The sequence below is a fragment of the Oncorhynchus nerka genome, linkage group LG9b, assembly GCF_034236695.1.
Source record: "Oncorhynchus nerka isolate Pitt River linkage group LG9b, Oner_Uvic_2.0, whole genome shotgun sequence".
Classification (NCBI taxonomy): domain Eukaryota; kingdom Metazoa; phylum Chordata; class Actinopteri; order Salmoniformes; family Salmonidae; genus Oncorhynchus; species Oncorhynchus nerka.
The window spans coordinates 3260992-3284672 of NC_088424.1; the positions used below are offsets into that span (position 1 = coordinate 3260992).

The 23681-nt window shown below is 43.7% G+C and overlaps 2 protein-coding genes across 2 annotated transcripts in view; one reads left to right on the top strand and one right to left on the bottom strand.

Annotated features, from left to right (window-relative positions):
* LOC115114112 (low-density lipoprotein receptor-related protein 8-like) overlaps positions 1–16627 on the top strand; it is a 206475-nt gene extending 189848 nt beyond the window's left edge. Inside the window, exons 16-20 of the mRNA XM_065013892.1 lie at positions 5035–5176; positions 6245–6397; positions 8320–8616; positions 10940–11008; positions 12376–16627. Coding sequence (XP_064869964.1) covers positions 5035–5176; positions 6245–6397; positions 8320–8616; positions 10940–11008; positions 12376–12722 — 1008 coding nt within the window. The 3' untranslated portion in view covers positions 12723–16627. The remainder of the gene's footprint in view (positions 1–5034; positions 5177–6244; positions 6398–8319; positions 8617–10939; positions 11009–12375) is intronic.
* Positions 16628–18121: 1494 nt separating this feature from the next.
* The window catches only part of LOC115114113 (KN motif and ankyrin repeat domain-containing protein 1-like), a 28353-nt gene continuing 22793 nt past the window's right edge, over positions 18122–23681 (bottom strand). Inside the window, exons 7-10 of the mRNA XM_029642105.2 lie at positions 23263–23482; positions 22896–23038; positions 20715–20915; positions 18122–19543 (exon numbers count right to left, since the gene is read on the bottom strand). Of these exons, the coding sequence (XP_029497965.2) occupies positions 19445–19543; positions 20715–20915; positions 22896–23038; positions 23263–23482 (663 nt within the window). The 3' untranslated portion in view covers positions 18122–19444. The remainder of the gene's footprint in view (positions 19544–20714; positions 20916–22895; positions 23039–23262; positions 23483–23681) is intronic.

A 23681-nucleotide genomic window follows, 5' to 3' on the forward strand; every position in this document is an offset into this window, starting at 1 on the left:
ACCGATATGATTTTCAATACCGTTTAAAAAAAATGTACTGTAACTCAGTAACATTTTTGAAATTGTTGCGTGTTGCATATTTTTGTTCAGTATATCTCTCTATTATGCGTGGGAATACTTTGGAACATATTTCCAAAATTAAAATCACTTGGAGCTGATATGCTGGGATTTTTATATTATTTTATGTCCAACAATAAAAAATTTAAAATGATTGATTACAAAAAAATTGCAGAAATCTTGGGGTGTTAAATCAAATCCTGCAGGCCACCAGTTGAGGAACCATTTAAAAAAAAGTATAGTAAATCCATTTAATAAACACCATCACAATAATAAAGCCATCACAATAATAAAGCCATCACAATAATAAAGCCATCACAATAATAAAGCCATCACAAAAAAATCCATGATTTATTTTAGGCAGGTCTTAAGAAATATTATGATATGAAGAAAATATATTTCAGAAGAGCATATTCTGGAGTTGGGCTTGTGTTACTGATCTGGCTATATGCCTTGCCACTGGCCTAGGCTGTAGGCTAGTTAATTTAGCAGACAAGATTTGCTTATGCCATTATTTCATATTATTTTAGAGTAAGAACAATACAATTTGAACATAGCTGAATTAAATAAAGGACATTGTTCCCCAAGGGATTTCTGAGCGATTGCGCACATTGAGCATCTGTTGAGTGGTTGTAAAAACTTTAGTTGTGATACAAACCTTAGAATGTATTATAAATCAAAACATATATGGGCTGCATGATGCAACTAATTTGAAAAAGTCAACAACAAAAAATGTATGGGCTCTGTTTATTGCCTCCGTAGACTGCACACGGTTGGGCATCAGTCTCTCATTCACAAGCGATACTATTTTCACCTATCAGACTATTCATCAATTGAATCTTGTCTTTACATATACAAAATAATATGTGTGGAATTTGTTTCGATATACAATGGGCCATTATCAAACGGGACATGTAATCCGTGTGCTCATATGCCAAGTTGAGAAATAAATATAGTAGCCTAGCAATATAGCTGGGATCCTCCTCTTTTGAATAGAGGCAATCAAAACATTTTTTTTTTCACACGTGATTGCATATAGAAATGTTGCGTAATTCATTCCACGCATTGACCAGCTATTTGAGGAACTGGCTCTCGCTACGCGACAGGTGATGATGCCCAGTTCCCAGAGAACTACCCTCCTGAAGGTTTTTGCTCCAACCTCAGATGTTACTAACCTGATTCAGCTTATCGACCAGCTAATTATTAGCTTTGCATCCAAAATGCGTCCAAATGTCTGCCATTGTGTTTGGCTTTGACTTTGAAACAAGATCCACAATGACCATGGAATGTTTTCATTTGGGACGGGACCTCTAACTCCCTTCATTTATCCTCGTCATTCAGATTACTCAAATTCAATCGTGTTTGATTTTCGATTTTATTTGCATTGACGTCAGTGATTAGAATGGTAAAAAAAGACTGCAGAGTACCAGGCTATTTGCGACTTGAGGGCCGTTAGCAAATCAGGCTATTAACGGCCGTCAGCTACATCCATTTACAGAGCGCAGTTTTGGAGTAGTTACCGTGACTCAACGGTCACGTGGAATTTGACAGCAGTCATGACTCGTGACCACCGATGTGGCGGTAACACAATCACCGTTACAGACAAGTGTGTGTCACTTTCATCTCTCATTGGGATTGTCACAGCCTGTTTAGCCATTGTGGTTAATGACACATACCCAACTGCCTTATCCCACTGTGGTAAAGAAATATACCCCGCTGCCTTATTCCACTGTGGTAATGACATATACCCAGCTGCCTTATTCCACTGTGGTAATGACATATACCCCGCTGCCTTATTCCACTGTGGTAATGGCATATACCCAGCTGCCTTATTCCACTGTGGTAATGACATATACCCAGCTGCCTTATTCCACTGTGGTAATGACATATACCCCACTGCCTTATTCCACTGTGGTAATGACATTATACCCCACTGCCTTATTCCACTGTGGTAATGACATATACCCCGCTGCCTTATTCCACTGTGGTAATGACATTATACCCCACTGCCTTATTCCACTGTGGTAATGACATTATACCCCACTGCCTTATTCCACTGTGCTAATGACATATACCCCGCTGCCTTATTCCACTGTGGTAATGACATTATACCCAGCTGCCTTATTCCACTGTGGTAATGACATATACCCAGCTGCCTTATTCCACTGTGGTAATGACATATACCTAGCTGTCTTATTCCACTGTGGTAATGACATTATACCCAGCTGCCTTATTCCACTGTGGTAATGACATTATACCCAGCTGCCTTATTCCACTGTGGTAATGACATTATGCCCTGCTGTCTAATTCCGCTGTGGTAATGACATTATACCCCGCTGCCTTATTCCACTGTGGTAATGACATATACCCCGCTGCCTTATTCCACTGTGGTAATGACATTATACCCCACTGCCTTATTCCACTGTGGTAATGACATTATACCCCACTGCCTTATTCCACTGTGGTAATGACATATACCCCGCTGCCTTATTCCACTGTGGTAATGACATTATACCCAGCTGCCTTATTCCACTGTGGTAATGACATATACCCAGCTGCCTTATTCCACTGTGGTAATGACATATACCTAGCTGTCTTATTCCACTGTGGTAATGACATATACCTAGCTGTCTTATTCCACTGTGGTAATGACATATACCTAGCTGTCTTATTCCACTGTGGTAATGACATTATACCCAGCTGCCTTATTCCACTGTGGTAATGACATTATACCCAGCTGCCTTATTCCACTGTGGTAATGACATTATACCCTGCTGCCTAATTCCGCTGTGGTAATGACATTATACCCCGCTGCCTTATTCCACTGTGGTAATGACATATTCCGCTGTGGTAATGACATTATACCCCGCTGCCTTATTCCACTGCGGTAATGACATATACCCCACTGCCTTATTCCACTGTGGTAATGACATTATACACTGCTGCCTTATCCCACTGTGGTAATGACATTATACACTGCTGCCTATTCCACTGTGGTAATGACATTATACCCAGCTGCCTTATTCCACTTTGGTAATGACATTATACACTGCTGCCTATTCCACTGTGGTAATGACATTATACCCAGCTGCCTTATTCCACTGTGGTAATGACATATACCCAGCTGCCTTATTCCACTGTGGTAATGACATATACCCAGCTGCCTAATTCCACTGTGGTAATGACATTATACCCTGCTGCCTTATTCCACTGTGGTAATGACTTTATACCCCGCTGCCTTATTCCACTGTGGTAATGACTTTATACCCCGCTGCCTTATTCCACTGTGGTAATGACATTATACCCTGCTGCCTAATTCCGCTGTGGTAATGACATTATACCCCGCTGCCTTATTCCACTGTGGTAATGACATATTCCGCTGTGGTAATGACATTATACCCCGCTGCCTTATTCCACTGCGGTAATGACATATACCCCACTGCCTTATTCCACTGTGGTAATGACATTATAAACTGCTGCCTTATCCCACTGTGGTAATGACATTATACACTGCTGCCTATTCCACTGTGGTAATGACATTATACCCAGCTGCCTTATTCCACTTTGGTAATGACATTATACACTGCTGCCTATTCCACTGTGGTAATGACATTATACCCAGCTGCCTTATTCCACTGTGGTAATGACATATACCCAGCTGCCTTATTCCACTGTGGTAATGACATATACCCAGCTGCCTAATTCCACTGTGGTAATGACATTATACCCCGCTGCCTTATTCCACTGTGGTAATGACTTTATACCCCGCTGCCTTATTCCACTGTGGTAATGACATATACCCCGCTGCCTTATTCCACTGTGGTAATGACATTATTCCCTGCTGCCTATTCCACTGTGCAAATTCCTAAAGAGACTCCTAACTCTCCGCTCCTAACTGTCCGCTCCTAACATTGCTGGTGGATTGGAACGGAGCTTTTCACAGCACAATTGAATCCACAGTAGAGCTCTACTTTTAAAAGTGCAAATCCTCTGTTGCATTGGTACAGTAAGTAGCTAAAAGGGAAAATATGTTCTTATTGAAAGCTGCTACAAATGTAAGACCAGTAAGAAAAAGCTTCTGCAGGAAGGTGGTTAATAATACAGTCCTTATTGTCCATTTTGGGAGAGGAGGAAATGTCTTTCTACTCTAACTGACCTTGTTTGACAATGTTAGCTTTTTGTTAAACATGTTCTACTTCAGTTTTATTAAGTGGATTGTAACACACACACACACACACACGCACATGCAGACACACTCTCACGCACATTCCCCCTATACACACTTCTGTACCACAGGATGTGCTGTCTCGCCGCCGCACTCTAATGGGGATTAAGCCCATGGTTTCCACAGCAACCGTGGAACGATGCCAGCTCCCCTCCGCACAGCATCTTCCCGAAGGCTGATAACGTTAGGGGAACGTTCCGGTAAACAGACAGGATATAATGAAATAAACAACCACAAGGTGACGTCTGGTTGCAGTCAGAGTTTGTTTAACCTCCCAACGGAGGAGCAGTGAGAATGCTCACCCTTTACGGTAGCACTGATGAGATCTCGGCAAGGCGAGGGCGATAGCTAGACAGTTAACTGTAAAAGTACCGCTTATTCACGTAACATCGCTTGAGAAGTCAGTCTGTCTGTCGTTCTGTTTTGTCTGACAATCAAATGTGTTTTTACAACAGCATGTTCCAAAAGTCCTTACTCTGGCTAGCCGCTCTAAAAGTCTTGTACTAGCTAGCTCAGCCTTTTATAAATCAGGCGAGAGAGACGACAAACTGCTGTCTGTCTACTGCATTCTTTTTTTACAGATGCCTATACACAATGCTAATTGACGTAAAAAATTGACTGTGCTTTCATTGCCTCCCCTCCCTTTCTCCTGCCTCTTATCTATCCACCTCCTCTTACTCTTTATCCCTCCTTCCCTCTCCTCCTTTTTTGTCTTTCTTATTCCCTCTTTCCATCTCTCTCCCCCCTGTCAGGACCGTATCTACTGGACAGACAGGGAGAGGGAGGCGGTGTACAGCGCTAACAGGCTAACCGGCCAAGATGTCAGCACACTGGCCGAGCACCTCAACGACCCCCACGACATAGTGGTCTTCCACCCACTCCGACAGCCCCAAGGTGTGTGTGTGTGTGTGTGTGTGTGTGTGTGTGTGTGTGTGTGTGAGAGCAAGTAAGAGAACAAAAAATAACTTGTTTTCTCTGTTCTGTCGGTGTACCTTTGTGTGTGTGTGTGTGTGTGTGTGTGTGTGTTTGAGAGAGAGAGAGAATGAGAAAGAACAAGAAAGAGCTTGTTGTCTCTGGTTGTTTATCTGTGTCCCTAGTGTGTGTGTTATGCAATGCTTCTAGTACACTTCTCCCTATGACTGTACACATGTCCTTACCTGAGTACACAAGGTGTGAGTCATTCTTCCTCTGTGATCCTTTGAGACACACACACACACACGGCAGGAAGCCTAGCGGTTAAGAGTGTTGGGTTGGTGGTTCGAATCCCTGAGCCGACTCTGTCGATGTCCCCTTGAGCAAGACACTTAACCCTAATTGCTCCCGTAAGTTGCTCTGGATAAGAGTGTCTGCTAAATGACTAAAATGCCATATAACACACAAACTACACTAGTTCAACCTGGTCTTCACAGATGAATCCCTGGTCTCATGTAACAGACCCATCACATTATTACATTAAGAAGCTAGTATTTACAAAGATCAAATGTGCCATGTGTATCTTAACAGTGCAGTTACACCAGAAACTACTATGTAGTTTCATGTTTTTATTATATGAATAAGTGAACAGTTCGCCTGGATTATCAATCATTCAAATGTATTTTATAAGTCCCTTTTTACATCAGCAGCCGCAAAGTGATTTACAGATACCCAGCTTAAAACTCCAAAGAGCAAACCATGCATAGGCCGACTAGCAAGGAATTCCTCAGATCTCCCCTGGCACATTGGTTATTAGCTTATCTAGCTTGGTATCAAAGTTAGCTAGAGAGACTCTCCTTACCCCAGAGTCTCTGACTGTGTGTCTCTTTGGCTGCGTTTACACAGGCAGACCAATTCTGATATTTTTAGACCAATCAGATCAGCTCTTTTGCCAATAATTGGGCAAAAGATCAGAATGGGGTGCCTGTGTAAACACAGCCTTTTGTATTTCTGTCTCTGACTATGTGTTTCTCTATTTCCCTCTCTAAGGCCCAGACAGCTGTAACTTGGGCAGTGAGGCCAACGGTGGCTGTGAGTACCTGTGTCTCAAAGCCCCCCAGATCACAGAGCACTCTCCCAAGTACACCTGCGCCTGCCCCACAGGACAGGACCTGGGGCCCGACATGCGGGGCTGTGTGCAAGGTGAGAATGTGTGTGTCAGTGGGTGGCTGTTAGTGGAGGCTAGTGGAGAGAGAAAAGGGGTGATGGGCTCATTTGGTACCATCCATTCATTCCAACCATTACCATGAGTCTGTCCTCCATTTCAAAGTGACACCAGCTTCCACTGATGTGTGTGATTTGCAGACCCCCGGTATACGATCTGGAGTGAGGAGTCACGACCTCTGCTGATCGGCCACTGCGTAGCAACCTTTCAGTGCCAAAAGCCTTGGTCTGCCCTAGAAAGCCTATGTAAATTACGATCGCCAGAAAGGCGAAAATGTATATTTAGACGCCCATTTTGGTTTATTATGGTCAAGTTCGATCCCCACTGTGAATTATTTTTAAGTTCGCTACAATATTTAATTTAAATATTGATCCATTCTGACTACTACATTTGTCGTAACACAGAACCACATGCTGACAGACCAATCACAGGCCGGTAGGCTACGAGGAGGCTCGCCCTCATGCAAGCTCTTTGCACATGTCTCTCAGGCAGGATTAAAATGACTACATCGGCCATGATCCTTTGATAGTTCCGGTCATTTTCTCTATGATCCTTAGCAATTTTGTGGTGCCATTCAGCCCCATACAGCAATATGGCTCGCTTCAAATACAAAAGTATGTGGACAACCACACCCGTTGCTGACAGTTGTATAAAATCGAGCACACAGCCATGCAATCTCCATAGACAGACATTGACTTTCAACATGGCACCGTCATAGGATGCCACTTTTCCAATAAGTCAGTTCGTCAAATTTCTGCCCTGCTCGATCTGCCCCGGTCAGCTGTCAAGTGCTGTTATTGTAAAGTGGAAACGTCTGGGAGCAACAACAGCTCAGCCGTGAAGTGGTAGGCCACACAAGCTCACAGAGTGCTGAAGCACGTTGCGCATTCAAAATTGGCTGTCCTCGGGTTGCAACACTCACTACCGAGTTCCAAACTGCCTCGGAAGCAACGTCAGCACTATAACTGTTTGTCGGGAGCTTCATGAAATGGGTTTCCATGGCAGAGCAGCCGCACACAAGACTAAGATCACCATGTTCAATGGCAAGTGTCGGCTGGAGTGGTGTAAAGCTCACCGCCATTGGACTCTGGAGCAGTGGAAACACGTTCTCTGGAGTGATGAATCACACTTCACCGTCTGGCAGTCCGACAGACAAATGTGGGTTTGGCGGATGCCAGGAGAACGCTACCTGCCCCAATGCATAGTGCCAACGGTAAAGTTTGGTGGAGGAAGAATAATGTTCTGGGGCTGTTTTTCATTGCTTGGCCTAGGCCCCTTAGTTCCAGTGAATGGAATTCTTAACGCTACAGCATACTATGACATTCTAGACAATTCTGTGCTTCCAACTTTGTGGTAACAGTTTGGGGAAGGCTCTTCCTGTTTCAGCATGACAAAGCGAGGTCCATACAAAAATGGTTTGTCGAGATTGGTGTGGAAGAACTTGACTGACCGACACAGAGCCCTGACCTCAACTCTATCAAACACCTTTGGGATGAATTGGAATGCCGACTGCGACCCAGGCCTAATCGCCCAACATCAGTGCCCGACCTCACTTATGCTCTTGTGGCTGAATGGAAGGAAGTCCCCGTAGCAATGTTCCAACATCTAGTGGAAAGCCTTCTCAGAAGAGTGGAGGCTGTTATAGCAGCAAAGGGGGGACAAACTCCATATTAATGCCCATAATTTTGGAATGAGATGTTGGACGAGCAGGTGTCCACATACTTTTGGTCATGCAGTGTACTTCCGGCGCCAGCGGGAGTTTTCCATAGTTGAGGTTTGATTGAGTAAAACTCTATTATTATGATCTTACTGTTTTAATCTTGTAAAACAGCTACATATAGTTGATATGGCATACATACAAGGATGTAATGTAACTCATTTTATTTCCTTGTTCTTTTAGCAAATGAGACTATTACCACACCGTCGCCATTCCCCACCGGCTCGGTAGCCATCATCACGGCAAGTATCGAGGAGGACAAAGAGGACTCCCATTCCACTTCTGGGTTGTCCCAGGCAGATGCCGGGGTCCGCCACCTCACCCCCGCCCCCTCCAGCACCCCAGAACTCCTCCTCATCGCCAAACCTGGGGCAGAGGTGAAGGAGAAAGATGGCCGGCGTTTGGATCACACCACCTCCACCACAGTAGGGTCTGGGGACACTAATGTCATCAAGGAGGACAGCAACCTCTCTCACCACTGTAAGTGCCATCAAGTGGCCATCGTGTGTGTGTGTGTGTGTGTGTGTGTGTGTGTGTGTACCTGATATGTATCTGTGTGTACTATGTTTAATTGACATGAATTTGTAGTAATTACCTACAGTTCTTGAGCAAGATCGCAATATTTAATATTTCAGAAACCAGCTCTTTGTAGACCTGTTGATGTTCTAGCCCTCCTGTCAGATTTGGAACTGGTTAGGACAATGAGGGAGAGGGGGACATTATTTGAAATAATTACCTACAGCTATTAGCATGGAAGTGTGATTTCCAGCAGTTTACAGCGATACAACGATCAGTTCACCTGAATTTTACATGATCATATTTCAGAAACCATCTATTTCCTGGACATTATGGGAGCAAATGGCACTCTATTCCCTATATGCACTACTTTTAACCAGGGCATATAGCGCACTATATAGGGAATAGGGTGTCATTTTGGGCATAGCCAGAGTGTTATCTGATGAAGCTTAGCCTCTTCCACCACCTCTTTGTCTCCTGCCAAATACTGCTTCATTTCCAAACCAGGGTTTCTGTTACCTGGCAAAAGCCCCCCCAAAAAAGTGTTGCCCAATGCAAAATAATGCTTTTTATTAATAGAAATACCAGTCGATGCAAATACGTTTGATCTATAGGTTAATTTGCATACTTTTTTATAATTCAATTGGCCTGTGTGTGTATTTTCGCTAGTTGTCATGTATGTTATTTATTCAACACAACAATCACACACGCACAGCATATAGAGCCTATTTTGAGTGGGACTTCTCGTGCAGCTCCTCAACATGTGCTTTTATAAGCCCATTCATTGCGCAACAATTCTAAATGCAATCGCCTGTTAAAAACAGTTTTGGTGTACAATTAAAAAGAGCTACTATTTTGTTTTCTGAACTGGTAATTGAAGCTCGCCTCCCCATTCACCATTCAAGTGCAGGCGACAGGCTATCAGAGAGTCACCCACCGCTTTGTAATGTGAGCTGGAGACAGTATGCGTTCTGAAAACATACTTTGAAACCTGAATGTTTTTTTTTTTTTCATATTATGATGATGTCTTGCCTTGCTTCAAAGTTGCTTATTGCCAAAAATCCGACCATAGAAACGTGGAGGCCATTATTTTTATTAAGACTTCATTGGCGGCACGTGAATTTCAAGCTCCGGGAAGCTTACAATTATCCTACCATTGCTACCGATCTGCATGCCATTTATGATTTTCATATGCGCATTTTTCGTTTCTCAAAATCATTGTCATGTGGTTAATTGTAAAAAATCTGAATGAAATTGATACCAATCTAAAAGTAAAAAATGCAACTCATTTGAGATCTCCAGCCTCTCTGCCATATGGACACATTGATACGCCGTGATTCATTGGCAGCTAAAGAAAGGAGCGCATGGAACTCACAGCCTATTGGCCAATGCAGCAGTAGGCCTATAACTTCCATTGCTCTTTCACACCGAGGATGGGTGACTATTGAGGGGGAGGTTGTTGAAAGAAAATTCAATAGCCTACTCTGGGGAACTATAGTTTTAATATAATATAATTCGCAATGGATGTTATTAAAACAGACTTCGCTGACTTACTGCGTGAGGTGAAGAAAAAATGACTTAGAAGCTCAAGCTTATTAGTGGGGGTGACGTGGTGAATTAAGAGAATCAGAAATCCAACATCCCCAAATGGTCCCTTTCCTAAGTTGTTTCATCTTTAGATTCCCAATCTTTCTACATTTTTAAAAGAGATTTTCATCTCTCTCACATATGGAACCGCTCTCATCAGGTGCGCTGTTTAGAATGGTGTTTTCCTGCGAATTTCAATTTGGCAAATGTTAGAAACTGACGTGTTATCGGCTATTTCATTACAGGGAGTTGCATGTTCTGTTAAGATGAATTACCATAATCAAAATGGGATTCCTGAGCACCGTGGGTGGACACCCTAATGGGTTACAAACCCAATCCATATGGGTCTGGTAAATTTCTCAAATGGCCGGTAAATTACAATCTTCCCGGTCACGTTGTCTGGTGCCACATTTTCCTAATGGAAACCCTGTTCCAAACGCACACACACCTAATAGCAGGGCTAACCACGCTCTCTCTCTCTCTCCCACTTTTATTTTCTTCTCTGACACTCTGACCTATCGGTTTTTCTCACTCTCTCTCTCTCCTTTGTCATCCTTACTCTTTTTTTTAACCATCTGTCTCCCCCACTCCTCTCTCTCTATCTTATGGCCCTCTCTCTCTCTCTCCTATGTCCCTCTCTCGCTCTGTCACTCCTATGTCCCTCTCGCTTTCTCTTGCCTCCATGCCGACTCCTCTGTAGCTGGAAGTGAGCATTTTCTCCTGGGGGAGAACCTGACAGTGGCAGTTCTGGGAGTAGTCATCCCTATAGGTAAGTACATGTCCTCTATCTGTACCCCCACAGGGGCTGCTTCTCCTGTCTGACCAGCTATATTTAGTCTACTCCCTACTATGCCTGGGTTCAAATAGTATTTTAAATCTTTCAAATACTTTGAGTGTTTGCCCTAGCCTGCCTAGAGTGCCAGATGGAGGGTCCATTAAGCCATATATGTTCAATCAGGCATAGATAAAAGTAGTTACAATTATTTCAAATAGTATTAGAACCCAAGCTTGCTATATTTAGTCCATTGTGTACACTATCCACTGATCCTGGTTCAGTTTGGACCAGAGGGACCATGCCTAGAGACATGGCCACTCAGAAACCATTGTGTGTCTGTGTCTTGACATTCTGCCACTGCATATCCATTCATTTATTGTGTGTTGGGTGCGTTCCAACCAAAACAACCATGGTGGCAGGCGGGTTTGTTTGGATATATTATTGCAGGTAGTCAGAAAACACTCATTCCAAATGGAATAATACTGACTGAAACAGTGGGGGAGTACATGGATTTGTCCAATAAGAAACACTTATTTATTTTTTAACACAACCCTATGCTACTCTTCTTTTCTGGGGCGCTGACCGCATATTGAAGGCATTTGGAAATGCCAGTCTCTCCTGCCCTTCTAATGACAAGGGTGATGGGCACACAGGTCAGCGGGGAATTAGCCAATCAGTCTAAATAACCCAGCAATTTTTGGGTTGCCCCCCTTCAACGCCTCTCCTCTGCATTAAGTATATAAATATAATATAAAGATTATATTGAAGTAGCAAATTAAGTCATGTTAGCTTCCAGACACACTTCTCGCTCAATACTTACTTAAATGTATTAGTCAAATATACAACACCAAAAGATTATAGTAAATTCTCAGTTTTATGAGCTTGCTGGAAGCGTGCTGGGCAGTTGTGGTTCCTCTGTTACAAACCGTACTTCACTGCCCAAAAGTCCAAATTCCCACTGTTTTTCATGAATACTGCCTCAAGCTCAGTTTTGCCAAGATCTCTCAGAAATTTCCCATCTGGCTTGGCTTGGCTTGGGGTCACGGGTACACATACCCTAGTTGGCTCCAGAAGTTCTGTGACAACTATATGTCTACCTGCCTACAAACCATGCTCTTCGAAGTTATGAGATTATTCCCTGATGATAATGTCAATTGATCCACCAAGCCTAGAACAAAAATCCCCAGCAAAAGGCCAGTTCACTCCCTCCCCCTCTGTCCACCCGCATGTCTTGATTTGCTATACTTCCGCTCTGTGCCTGTCATCTCACGATGCTCATGGTCCGACAACATTAACACTCCTCCATCTTCCCCGTGTCCCCCCATCCCTTCCCCCTGCCACTGTGTGTTAAACGCATGCAGTTCCTATTGTTGCCACAGTGGTCTTCGGTCTGCTCTGCACTGGTGTCTACCTGGTTTGGCGGAACTATCGTGTAAACTCTACCAAGAGTATGAACTTTGACAACCCCGTTTACCGCAAGACCACAGGCGAGGGCGAAGAGGACGAGATTCACATCGGACGGACGGACAGTGGCATGAGCGGCCAGCACGGGCATCACCCGTACCCAGTTGGAGTGGGGTGTGGCGTAGTCGGCGGGGGCGGAAATACATGCCCTCAGTTTATCGCTCTACCACTGGGTGGCAGTATGCCCGACCCGGGGACTCACTGGTACACGGAGCAGCCTATGCTGTCCACTACGGCTAAGTGAGGTGGGAAAAGTGGGAGGATGGAGACTAGACTAAATGGCTGCTCAGGGGGTTAATTTTCAAGATGGCCGCTGCTCAGGCGCACACACATGCACACACACACAGTACCAAGGTCAGGGGTCACTCACTGAGTCTGTTCAAGGGATGAACAAATGATGTTCTCGTCACATCCAGCCATTCGGGACCATGCTGTGCCAATTCATCACACAAAATTGACAGTTTGACACTTTCTAAGGTTTATTTATGTTATGTCAGAGTTGGGGTTGGTTCGGTTTGAATTCCTGTCAATTCAGTTCTTGAATTCTCTATGAATCAATTGAATTTAGATCACTGGACTTGAGTTGCAACTGAGTCGACACCAATTCTGGATGTTTTTCATCCACTTTTGATCAATTTCAGCAGTATTGAGCTGTGCTATCTGTCTCACGTTTAAGGCCGAGAGGATTTCCAAGAGAGTCATTTTGCCCTTGATGTTATAAATCTATGCTCTCCATTTTATATCCCTGGTGGATCCTCATTCTCTGGCTTTTTAGGGGGAGGTTTAAAATGAGGGCAGCACCTTAGTTGATGGGACAATCTGTATAGTTTTAAGCTATTCATTCAACACGTTTTATCGTTCACCTCACGATTACTAAAGATGTCATGGTGTTTTGTTATTCTGGTCAGGGCTTTTGTCTTGGAGTGGAGTGAAAGGTTTGAGAGAGGTTGGTGTGTGTGTGTGTGTGTGTGTGTGTGTGTGTGTGTGTGTGTGTGTTTGCACTTAGTTGTGTGTACCTACTCTCTACAGTTCTTCTTTGACGTTATCCTTATTGAACCTAAAAGGCTACAAGAGGGCAAGCAGGGCAAAGGGTCGTTGAGAAAGTTTTGTGGCAGCTTTGGGAAAGTTTTGTGGCAGCTTTGGGAAAGTTTTGTGGCAGCTTTGGGATCCAAAAGAAAGCGTAAGGCTTAGCGAGAGAAGCCTTTGTAGTAATTAACGGTAGGCTGGAGTTTTAGGCCCAGTGAAGACGTCTAGCTAGTGGCTAACAGTATCCGTGTTAAGGCTTTTGTGTGTGTCTACGACATGTCTCTAGACAATTAGGATGCGGCAAGTATTGCTGGTCAAATCTACATTTCATTTATACTCAGGCTGACTGTCTGTAGATCATCACTACGGTGAAAACGGTTCTACTTTGACCCTGCCACAGTGTCCATTGTCACGAGTAGATAGAGCCAATGGCGCTACATAGCCATGACAATAAATTCCAAATGCCTGATTGACAGCTAGCTAGCTTGCATCAGCATACATAATATATATACATTTAATATTATGGATGACTGTATTTTTTGTAGAGCATATGTTAAGTTGAGTTATGGAGCACCCTTGTCTCTTTGCCGTTGGGAGTGAAGACTCCAAAGATTCTCAACAACAAAAAAATCCTGGTTAGCAATTGGTAGCCAGCTTAATTCAACCTGTAATTAAAATGACTTTAGCTGAGCTGGCTATCTAGTCAATCTAATTCCAGACTAGGTGTGAGTATGAGAAATCAAACAAACAAATATTAATCTCTTCTCAGGAGAAAGGCAGCTTAGATAGAATGTAAGTCACTATTACGTGACAATATAATGCTCATGATGTCAACTTTGTGTTTATACAAACAAACCAAGTTTGTAAATATAATTTTCATGATATCACTGCAACAACATGTCAATAGATGGACTAAAAACCAGCCTTTAGGTATGATAATGAGAACAGAGTTGGCTAGAGTAGAATTAGCTAGCTAGAAGGCTAATGTTTAACTAGGCTAAAGCAGAACCAGATATGGCTAATGGCTACCAGGCTAATGTTTAACTAGGCTAAAGCAGAACCAGATATGGCTAATGGCTACCAGGCTAATGTTTAACTAGGCTAAAGCAGAACCAGATATGGCTAATGGCTACCAGGCTAATGTTTAACTAGGCTAAAGCAGAACCAGATATGGCTAATGGCTACCAGGCTAATGTTTAACTAGGCTAAAGCAGAACCAGATATGGCTAATGGCTACCAGGCTAATGCTTAGCTAACAGTTTGAGAAAAGCAATTAGAGGGTTGTTGTACTGAGGTGAATCGTTTAGGCTATTATTCTCCTCTTTTTAGCAGTTTTCCATGGCCACAGGTGAATTTGTCATCTGTTATTGTTGATTTTATTTCCCCTTTATCTACTCTCTTTGTCAGTACAACACACACACAGAGTCACTCACCCTCAAGAGATCACACACAGGGGGTATTCTATTAGTATCCCCATTAGCTGTTGAGATAGCGGCAGCTACTATTCCTGGGGTCCACACAGAACATGAAGCATGACATAATACAGAACATTAATAGACAAGAACAGCTCCAGGGCAGAACTCCATAAATTGGACGGAACTACAGAAACATTCACTTGCACTAGGAAGATACTATTTACACACAGCATGCATACTCACTCGCCCTTCACAAACACAAGCATTACACTCACCCCAAAGACAGACAGACAGACAGACACACACACACACACACACACACACACACACACACACACACACACACAGACACGCGAACACAAACATCCATGCCCCTGTCTTCATTCTTTGAGAAGATGTCAATGTGAGCTTTCATATAGGAGGCACTCAGTCAGTGGGAGGTCGACTGCTGACAAAAGGCCCCTGTCAGCTATTTTGGTGGCCGACATCACTGTGGCAGATTTTTTTGGTTGCTTCCTAAATGGCACCCTATTCCCTTTATAGTACACTACTCTTTTTTTTTTTATTTTCTTCTTTTTTTACCAGGACCCATAGGGCTCTGGTCAAAAGTAGTGCACTATGTAGGGAAAAGGATGTCATTTGGGACACGACCTTAAACAGTAATGAGGTTCAGTCAGGTTGGATTCTCCTGTCAGTAAACACAACTGTCTTTTGTCCACCTCTCCTTTTGTCCTGTCCCACACATTGGTGATCTGCTCAGAAAAATACATTTCTGAGTCCCCTCCATTGTAGTATTGTCGATCACGGTGATGGGATGAAATAGGATTTGGTAAGAGCCAGATTGAATAGGTGTGTGTAGTGGGGGTGGATATGTGTGTGTGCCTGTGTGTGTGTTTATGCATGTGTGCGAGTATTTGTGTTCATTTCACAGCCATATTGGAAACGTTTTGTACACTTTGTTGCCCAGCCCTCTCAGAATGCCTTCTGTATTGTGTGTGTTGCATGAGAGAACGTGTGTGTGTGCGTGTGTGTGCGTGTGTTGCATGAGAGAACGTGTGCGTGTGTGTGTGTGTGTGTGCATGTTTGTCAGAATGAGTGCATGTGAGTATGTATGTTTTTGGGACCGGAGTAGCTGCAAGGGTGTTTTTTGAAATCATGATTTGTAAATACATTTTCATATTGCAAACCAGTTTTTGATAAAGTATTATACATTTCTGTAAAAGAAAAATATGTACATAAGATTTTAGATAAGAATAAAGTGTTGATGACAGTATATTAATTTATTTGTATAAAAGAGCACTGTATTCCCTGATTGTACGAAATATGAATTATCCGCCCAAGTGTTTTGTGTTGTTACTTGGTCTTGCTTCATTTGATAACCTTTTCTCTTTCCAAAATGTGTACTTATTTTATCAGTACAAGTAATACAACGTGGTTCCTCAATATCTTCCCGTATCTCATTGTTTCTCAACCCCAGCGTTTTATAATATGAACGATTGTTTTCTGGTGCCTTTTTTTCTCTCTCTTTTTTTGTTGTACTGCTGTTTCGCTGTGGGAGATGGGTTCTTTTCAAGCAACTTCTGTAACATGCAAATAAGAACATCTGTACCCAGAATTGACAAAAACGGTCTCGCTCACCTTTTTATTATTTCATGAAGTTGTTCTTAAATATCTATATATTGATATATAAAACTTTATTGCAAATCTCTTCCCGGTGTCTTTTTTTTAATCTCCTTCTCTTAATATTTGTATCTTCATATGTTTTCATTTCTGTCAAGAGCCTATCGAGACACCCAAATACATTAGACTGAACAAGAATCTCTGGGACTTTTGGCACGGTCTTATGTGGACTGCGTCTGCACTGTAGTTATAGAGTACTCCATTTGCGATGCCTTCTGTTAAAATGGCGTAGCTGGCGGAAGACACTGGACATTTCAGGTGTGTATTCAAGAGCAGGGAGTGAGAGCGGCCGCGAGCAAACCAAGTCACAGACTCCGCATCGTTGCCAACTAGCAAAAATGGTCTCGTTCCACGAGGATGCTAACTTTTGAGGCAGCCATTTGACAGCCCGAAAAGTTAAAATCACCATTCTGCATAGTTCCTTTATGATCCCCATTTAAACAGGAAATCATGCAGGATGCATAGGGAGCCCAGTTGAACTTTGGGCCAGACAGGGATACGTCACAGATGTTGGTCCTCCAGACTAGAGCCCAGATGGACACCTTCAATCCGAGCCCCGTGAACACTGGTTGGGGATGAGGGAGAGGATGGAGCTCTTCATCCTACTGTGACAGTGATGCATCACACACACACCAGATACCGTATGAATATAAATGACATGCAGTATGTCTCTCTTTATATTTATGTGGTTTTGCAGTTGTTGTTGGATTCCGTAACAGGGATGGAAGTGTGTGTGGTTGTGTGTTGGTGTGCTTGCATGCTTATGTGCGAGCGGGCGTGTGTGTGTGCGTGGCTGTAATAGATACAGTATATTGCTGACTCAGTCTCTTCTTTGTGTGATGGGGATGCAACACTGCAGGCGTGGGGTCAGTGTGACAGACAGCAACAGGCATCCTGGGGATCCCATGGGGAATTGTGGGGCTTTGCTGCCATGGCGATAAAGCCAACCACGTACACACACTCTCTCTTTCACTATCACACACACTGCCTCTATCTCAGTCTTATTTCTCACACACAATTTCCATCTCTCCATGCAGCCAAGCCTCACACATACATACACATACCAGCATAGAGAATGAGACCTACTGGTCCAGTACCAAGAATTCATATAATCTATTATGGCTGACAGGGCATTGTATTTCAAAGTGTAAGCGCAAGGTGGATTACTTTGAATGCTTGTATGATTATTATAATACTAGTAATGGATTGGAGCTTTTCGTAAATGCTAAAAGCATTTTGGCATTTCATGGGGGCGGACTCACCTTATCCAGATGCACTGCTACCAATGAGTAGCACTCACCAGAAATAATTGTGTGTCATATTACAAAGGGATTGTATACCTCCTAATCCCGTACATACAGAATGTATGTGTCTGAATTGAAAGACATTCAGTCAGGACAGCATTCATTGCATGCATGCAGTTATAACAGAATGGAAAGTAGCGCCATCTGCTGGCCATTTATGTCATTACATAGACCGAGTACAATGGACGTCATGTGTTTTGCCCCATATCAATACAAAATCATTGGCAAAAACATTTAATTAAAACTGTCATATGTCAGCAATTTTGCTTAGCTTTAAGAGTAATGCATACAAAATGAGTAGAGAAATCCACTGTCTGGTTTGTCTATAATGGATTTTGATAATAAGGAAACAAACTTTACCAGTATAGCGCACTGATATTTTAAAATACATGCAACAATTTGCTGATAGTGGGAAACAGTTCAATCCAGACAAGCATCAATGTAAATGTACTGCCTATTTACTGTAATAATTATCTCTAGCTGAATGAAATGCCCAGAGGGTAGTGGTGCAGACCTGAATACCAATTCGATTTCTCTGAGATTTCTATATTATCCAACACAGTTGCTCTCTTCCCTGTTGCACATGGTAGAGATGGTGTAAGGCGGAGTCAAAATAATAGATATTAAAAATAGAAGCCCCACCGTACAATCACAGAATAAAGGCCATGTGAAGAGATGTAAAAGGCGTTGACACACAGATAGAACATTGTCACTCCCCTAATGCCATACAAGGGATAACGACACTGAAACGTATACAGTACCAGCAGAGCAATCAACCCATCCACCCATTGGTGGTCCAGCATATACTGTAATAATGCATTTTCGAAAATAACACGGGGATAGACGGCTCGAGGTCTCAGTTTTGCTGTTTTTTAAAATGTTTTTAAATCTCCCATTGTGGAACTCGGCTGACGAGTCCACTTTGCTATTTGCCCAGGTATGAATAGACACCTGGATCAATTTTAATAGGCAAGGACTAAAACCAGCAGACAATATCGCACTCCAAGTTTGGAGCAGTGCATCCCTGCCACAATAACACTTCCCCCTGGCACACAAGAGTCTTAAAATCAAATGTTTTCCTGTCCAGGAACAGGAAGTGGACTGAAGAGCTAACTCCAAGCATGGTTGGGAATAGTGAATGATATTGACCTCCCAACCTGAACCTTAGTGGCCCAAGACGGAGATGAGAAGAGAGACGGGCAGAGGTGAGGGATCTTCGGCTGTGTCTGAAATGGCACTCTATTCCCTACTGTATAGTGAGTGCACTACTCTTGGCCAGAGCCTAGTACTTGAAGTCAGTGAGAAATGCTAACATGACATGCTGAGCTCAGTAAATGGTGAGTGTTGGAGAAGTCAAGCGACAGCCAAAAGGCTACCAACACAGTTTTCTACCATAGCTTTTAGATGTACTTAGCTAGTTCGATTGTAGTCTAAAGTGCACCATATACAGTAGGGAATAAGTTGCCATTTAGGATTGGACATTCCTTGCACTGTGGCGTCTGTGTCTTTGACCTATCCACGGGAACAGGGGGGTCAAGGTCTCAGAGAGATGTCCCAGCATGTGTGTGGTGGGCCTGGATGAGGGCTGTGATGTCACCGTAGGAGCCCTGCTGGGCCACGAAGAGGGCCGTGCGACCACGCTGGAAGAGGAAGAGAGGAAAAGAGGCGGAAGAAAGCAGAGGTCAACACTTGAGGTATGCGCGAAGGCAGTGTTTCCCAAACCTCTGCTCGAGTACCTCCATTTAAAAAAATATATATTCCAGTACTAACACAGCTGATTCAACTAATGAAGGGCTTGATGATCAGTTAACCAATTGAATCAGGTGTGCTCGTACTAGAATACATCAAATAAGTGGAATGGGTGGGGGTACTTGAGGAAAGGTTTGGCACACACTACTAAGGTATGTAACCATGCTAAACGACAGTGATATAGACAAAATGAGAGAGAACGGTAGAATGCACATTGCCGGGTGAATTAGAATTTATACAATTAACACTTTTGCATCTAGGATAGTGTCCATTCAAGGCAGGAGGCCCTTCATCGTGAGAGCTTTCCGCTCCTCTTTTTAGTGAGCTAAGCGTGACCGCCTGGCTAATGCTCTGCTTGCTCTCTGTGGATTAATGAAGCCTATTGTAGAGGCAAACCTCACTGGGCTACGACAAGCTAATCGCTGAGTCAAGGGATGCCCCCAAATGGCACCCTATTTCCTATTTAGTCCACTACTTTTAACCAGGGCCCATAGAGAATAGGGTTCCACTTGGGACCCAACCAAGGTATTTGGGCTTTCAAATGCTTCAAATAGCCTAAGCTGCTCTTTCAGCAAAGGCGCTAATTCTAGTGAGAAAAGAGGGCTGACATCCTGTTCACATTGAATCTTATAATGGCAATACTTGGAGGCACTCTTATCCCCCCCCCCCCCCAGGGGTGTATTTTGTATACTTGTCCACTAGGTGGCGTAGGGTCTGGGTGTTAGATGTATTGCTTACTCCTGAAGTCGTGGTTAGTAACTGAGGGCCTGCAGGGGGTTGGGGGATTGTATGGGTGTGTGTGTGAGCATCCATATCTGTGTTTGTGTGTATGATAAAGTGCATAGCACTGTTAACCTGTTTCTCTTCCTGAGTTGTCCAACAGGCACAATGAGAGCCAGTGACATACTGCAGGCATAGACTTCCTGTTAGCACCAGATACCAGATCCTGACCTACTGCACAGGGCAAAACCTGTTTAAGATGCTACTACACACTATGCGTGTAGTGTGGGCGTCTATGCACATGTGTTTGTGTATTCTCTAGTCTATTAATCCAACACTCACCTGGTCTGTGAGGCTGGTGTCACACTCGGCCCTCTCCAGCAGAAGCCAGGCGACGTGTGTGTGGCCCCTCTCACAGGCACACATGAGGGCCGTGGCCCCCTGGCGGTCCTGGACATTGGGGTCTGCCCCGCAGCGTAGCAGCAGACGCACCATCAGGCCCCGGCCATGTCTGACTGCTAGCATCAGAGCTGTCTGACCCCCCTGGAGGGAGAGAGATGGGGAAGAGGAATGAGGAGGGCCAAGCGGAGAATCATCTCAATATGCCGAGCTGAAACTGACTGGCCATAAAGAAGTTGTGGCAAATTCCTGGTGGGATGGTTCATCTTTAGGCCAGTCTTATGGGAGAATAGTTGACGGTGTGTTTAAAAGAGAGAGAGAAACAAAGTATGCAGGCTAGGCCTATGGTGGTCATGAAATGTTGTCCGCAGGTTATTGTTATGCAAAAGACTTCCGGTCTCATGGTAATTGACCTTTAATGAACATAAACACGTTTAGCGTCTCCAGGTCTCCGCGCATACAAGCCGCTGATGCACGTCTTTGGAACATTTGACAAAGTTGAATTAATCCATTTACTATACACCATCACAATAAATCCACGATTTATTTTAGGCAGGTCTAAAGAGACATGATGTGAAGAAAATGTATTTCAAAAGAACAGAAAATGAGTTGGCCTACTGTATTATATCTGGCTATGCGCCGTGCCATAGGCTGTAGACTTGTTCATTTAGCAGACAAGATATGCTTATAAGTCCCGTACCATTATTTTATATTATATGATTTTATAGTAAGAAGAATATAATTGATCTTAGCTGAATAAAATAGAAAGGATATATAATCCCATTCTGGAGAGAGTGCGCATATGATGTGGATATGTTTAGCCTAAAAGTGATTTGAAACAGGTCCTATAAAATTTGAAACAGGTCCTATATGCTAGATTTTGAGTTATTTGGCAACTTTAGTTGGGTATGATGCAAACCTTAGAATGTCTTAGAAATCAAAACATACCTATGGGTATGCATAAACTCTTAATATGCATACGGGTGTTTTAAATGAATCATCACCTTAGAAAGCGCTGTCCATTTCGTTGTGTTTGCCTTTGAAACAACATCCTCAGTGACCATGTTTTCCACTCCGTTTCAGCCTGCTGCTAAACTTCTTTCTTCAAATTGATCACAGTGAGCGGAATTTTAAAAGCATGATACTGTTTTGATGATAATAGTCTTTGATGTGGTTTTTTGCATTTATGTCAGAGTGGGTAGAGGGACAGTAGAGCCCTGAGTACCAGGCCATTAGCGACCCGATGTCGTTAGCGAGTTGGGTACTACCAACGCATGTCCAGAGTGCAGAAGAGAAGATTACCGTGATGGTCACGTGGAATTTTACTGCGGTCATGACTCATGACTACCGGAGTGGCAGTAATACAGCCACCGCAACAGCCCTAGGCGCGGCCCATGGGTCCGTTAGGACATGTTATTATGGTTTTTGTGTAATTTGGTTTTTGATCAATCATGGAGAAGATTGACGCTCTCTCTGTATGTGAGAGGAGATGAGAGGACAGAGGTCCAGGCAGCGGGAGAGAGCTCACGATAACCTCCAGTCTTCTGTAGCCATGCCAGAAACATAAGGGCATTCCTTCTCCAGTACCTTAGCCTGGTTAAACCAGACTGAATGCTGCTCCGGAACAATGGTGAGCACAGTGTTCATTCTGGTGTAACCAAGCTACCGGTTTCTCCCGCTGCTCTCAGTGGTACAGAGGTGATTCATCCTATCCCAGGCCGCAAGCTGTAAAGGTCAACTCAATATCTCCTCTCTCCAAAGCAGAGCTATAAGCCTCTGTTTATCAAAAAGCCCTTTTACCCTCTCTGTGAGAAGAATGACAGACCACTGGCCCTTGGTGCGGATTCATATGGTTTATAGTCTGCAGCATGAAAATTGAAATCTATTATTATTCAGAACAAGTACTCACTGCACAGGTCCAATTTACTGTACATTACTTTGATGTTCCATAGCTATAACCATCATGGTAACTCTGTAACACCCACGGTGGATTGTTGGAGCTATTCTTGTCTATTGCTTTGTGTTATGGAACCGTTTGGACAACACACATAGTACATTATGTGCCATACAAGAGTGTTAGGAGGAAGTATGAGGTGTGTACTTGGCAGTTATAGAGGTAGTGACCTGGCTGGCTCGAGCGTTGACGTCCCCCAGCTCCATGAGCCTACGGACCACCTCCATGTCCCCAGAGCCGTCCGGGGCCGTTAGGGAGGCCAGCATCACCGTTGTGTACCCTGCCTTGTTCTGGAGGTCCACCTCACACACACCTGTATGGGGAAGGACAAACACACACATACGGTGTATTGGAATGCTCAATACACAATGTCAACGTGTTAGATATGGAATCGTAAGTACAAATGTATAACCATTTAGATACACATAATTCCATACAATAAGTGTTTATGCTCACTCACTCACTCACTCACTCACTCACTGTCTTACCTTAGATTGCCCCATAGCTGTGTAATAACACACACACAGTGGTACCAACCTGTGTCCAGTAGCAGGCTGACGATGGGGTAGTTGGCATGGGATACGCTGTAGTGCAGCACTGTGTTGCCGTTGTCGTCCGCCATGTTAACAAGGAAGGGGAGGAGCGAGGGCGTGGCCTTCCTCACCTCTCTGAGGTACACAGACACGGTATTGGCCAAGGAGTCCTCTTCAGCCGCCACCCGGAACCAATCTCGGAACAGCACCACCAAAGCCCGCCTCTGGGGAGCAAATGAAATTTGACCGTTTTTCTCCCCAAAATGGAGGGTAAGCTAGTCCTAGATCTGTATCTGAGGGCAACATCTATTCATAATGCTTGGATATTTCCAAGTGAAAATGCACATAGCACATAGAGAGTTTGAGGCCAATAGCACTAATGAAAGTGCCCGTGCTGACCACCCTACAACATAGCCTTAACAA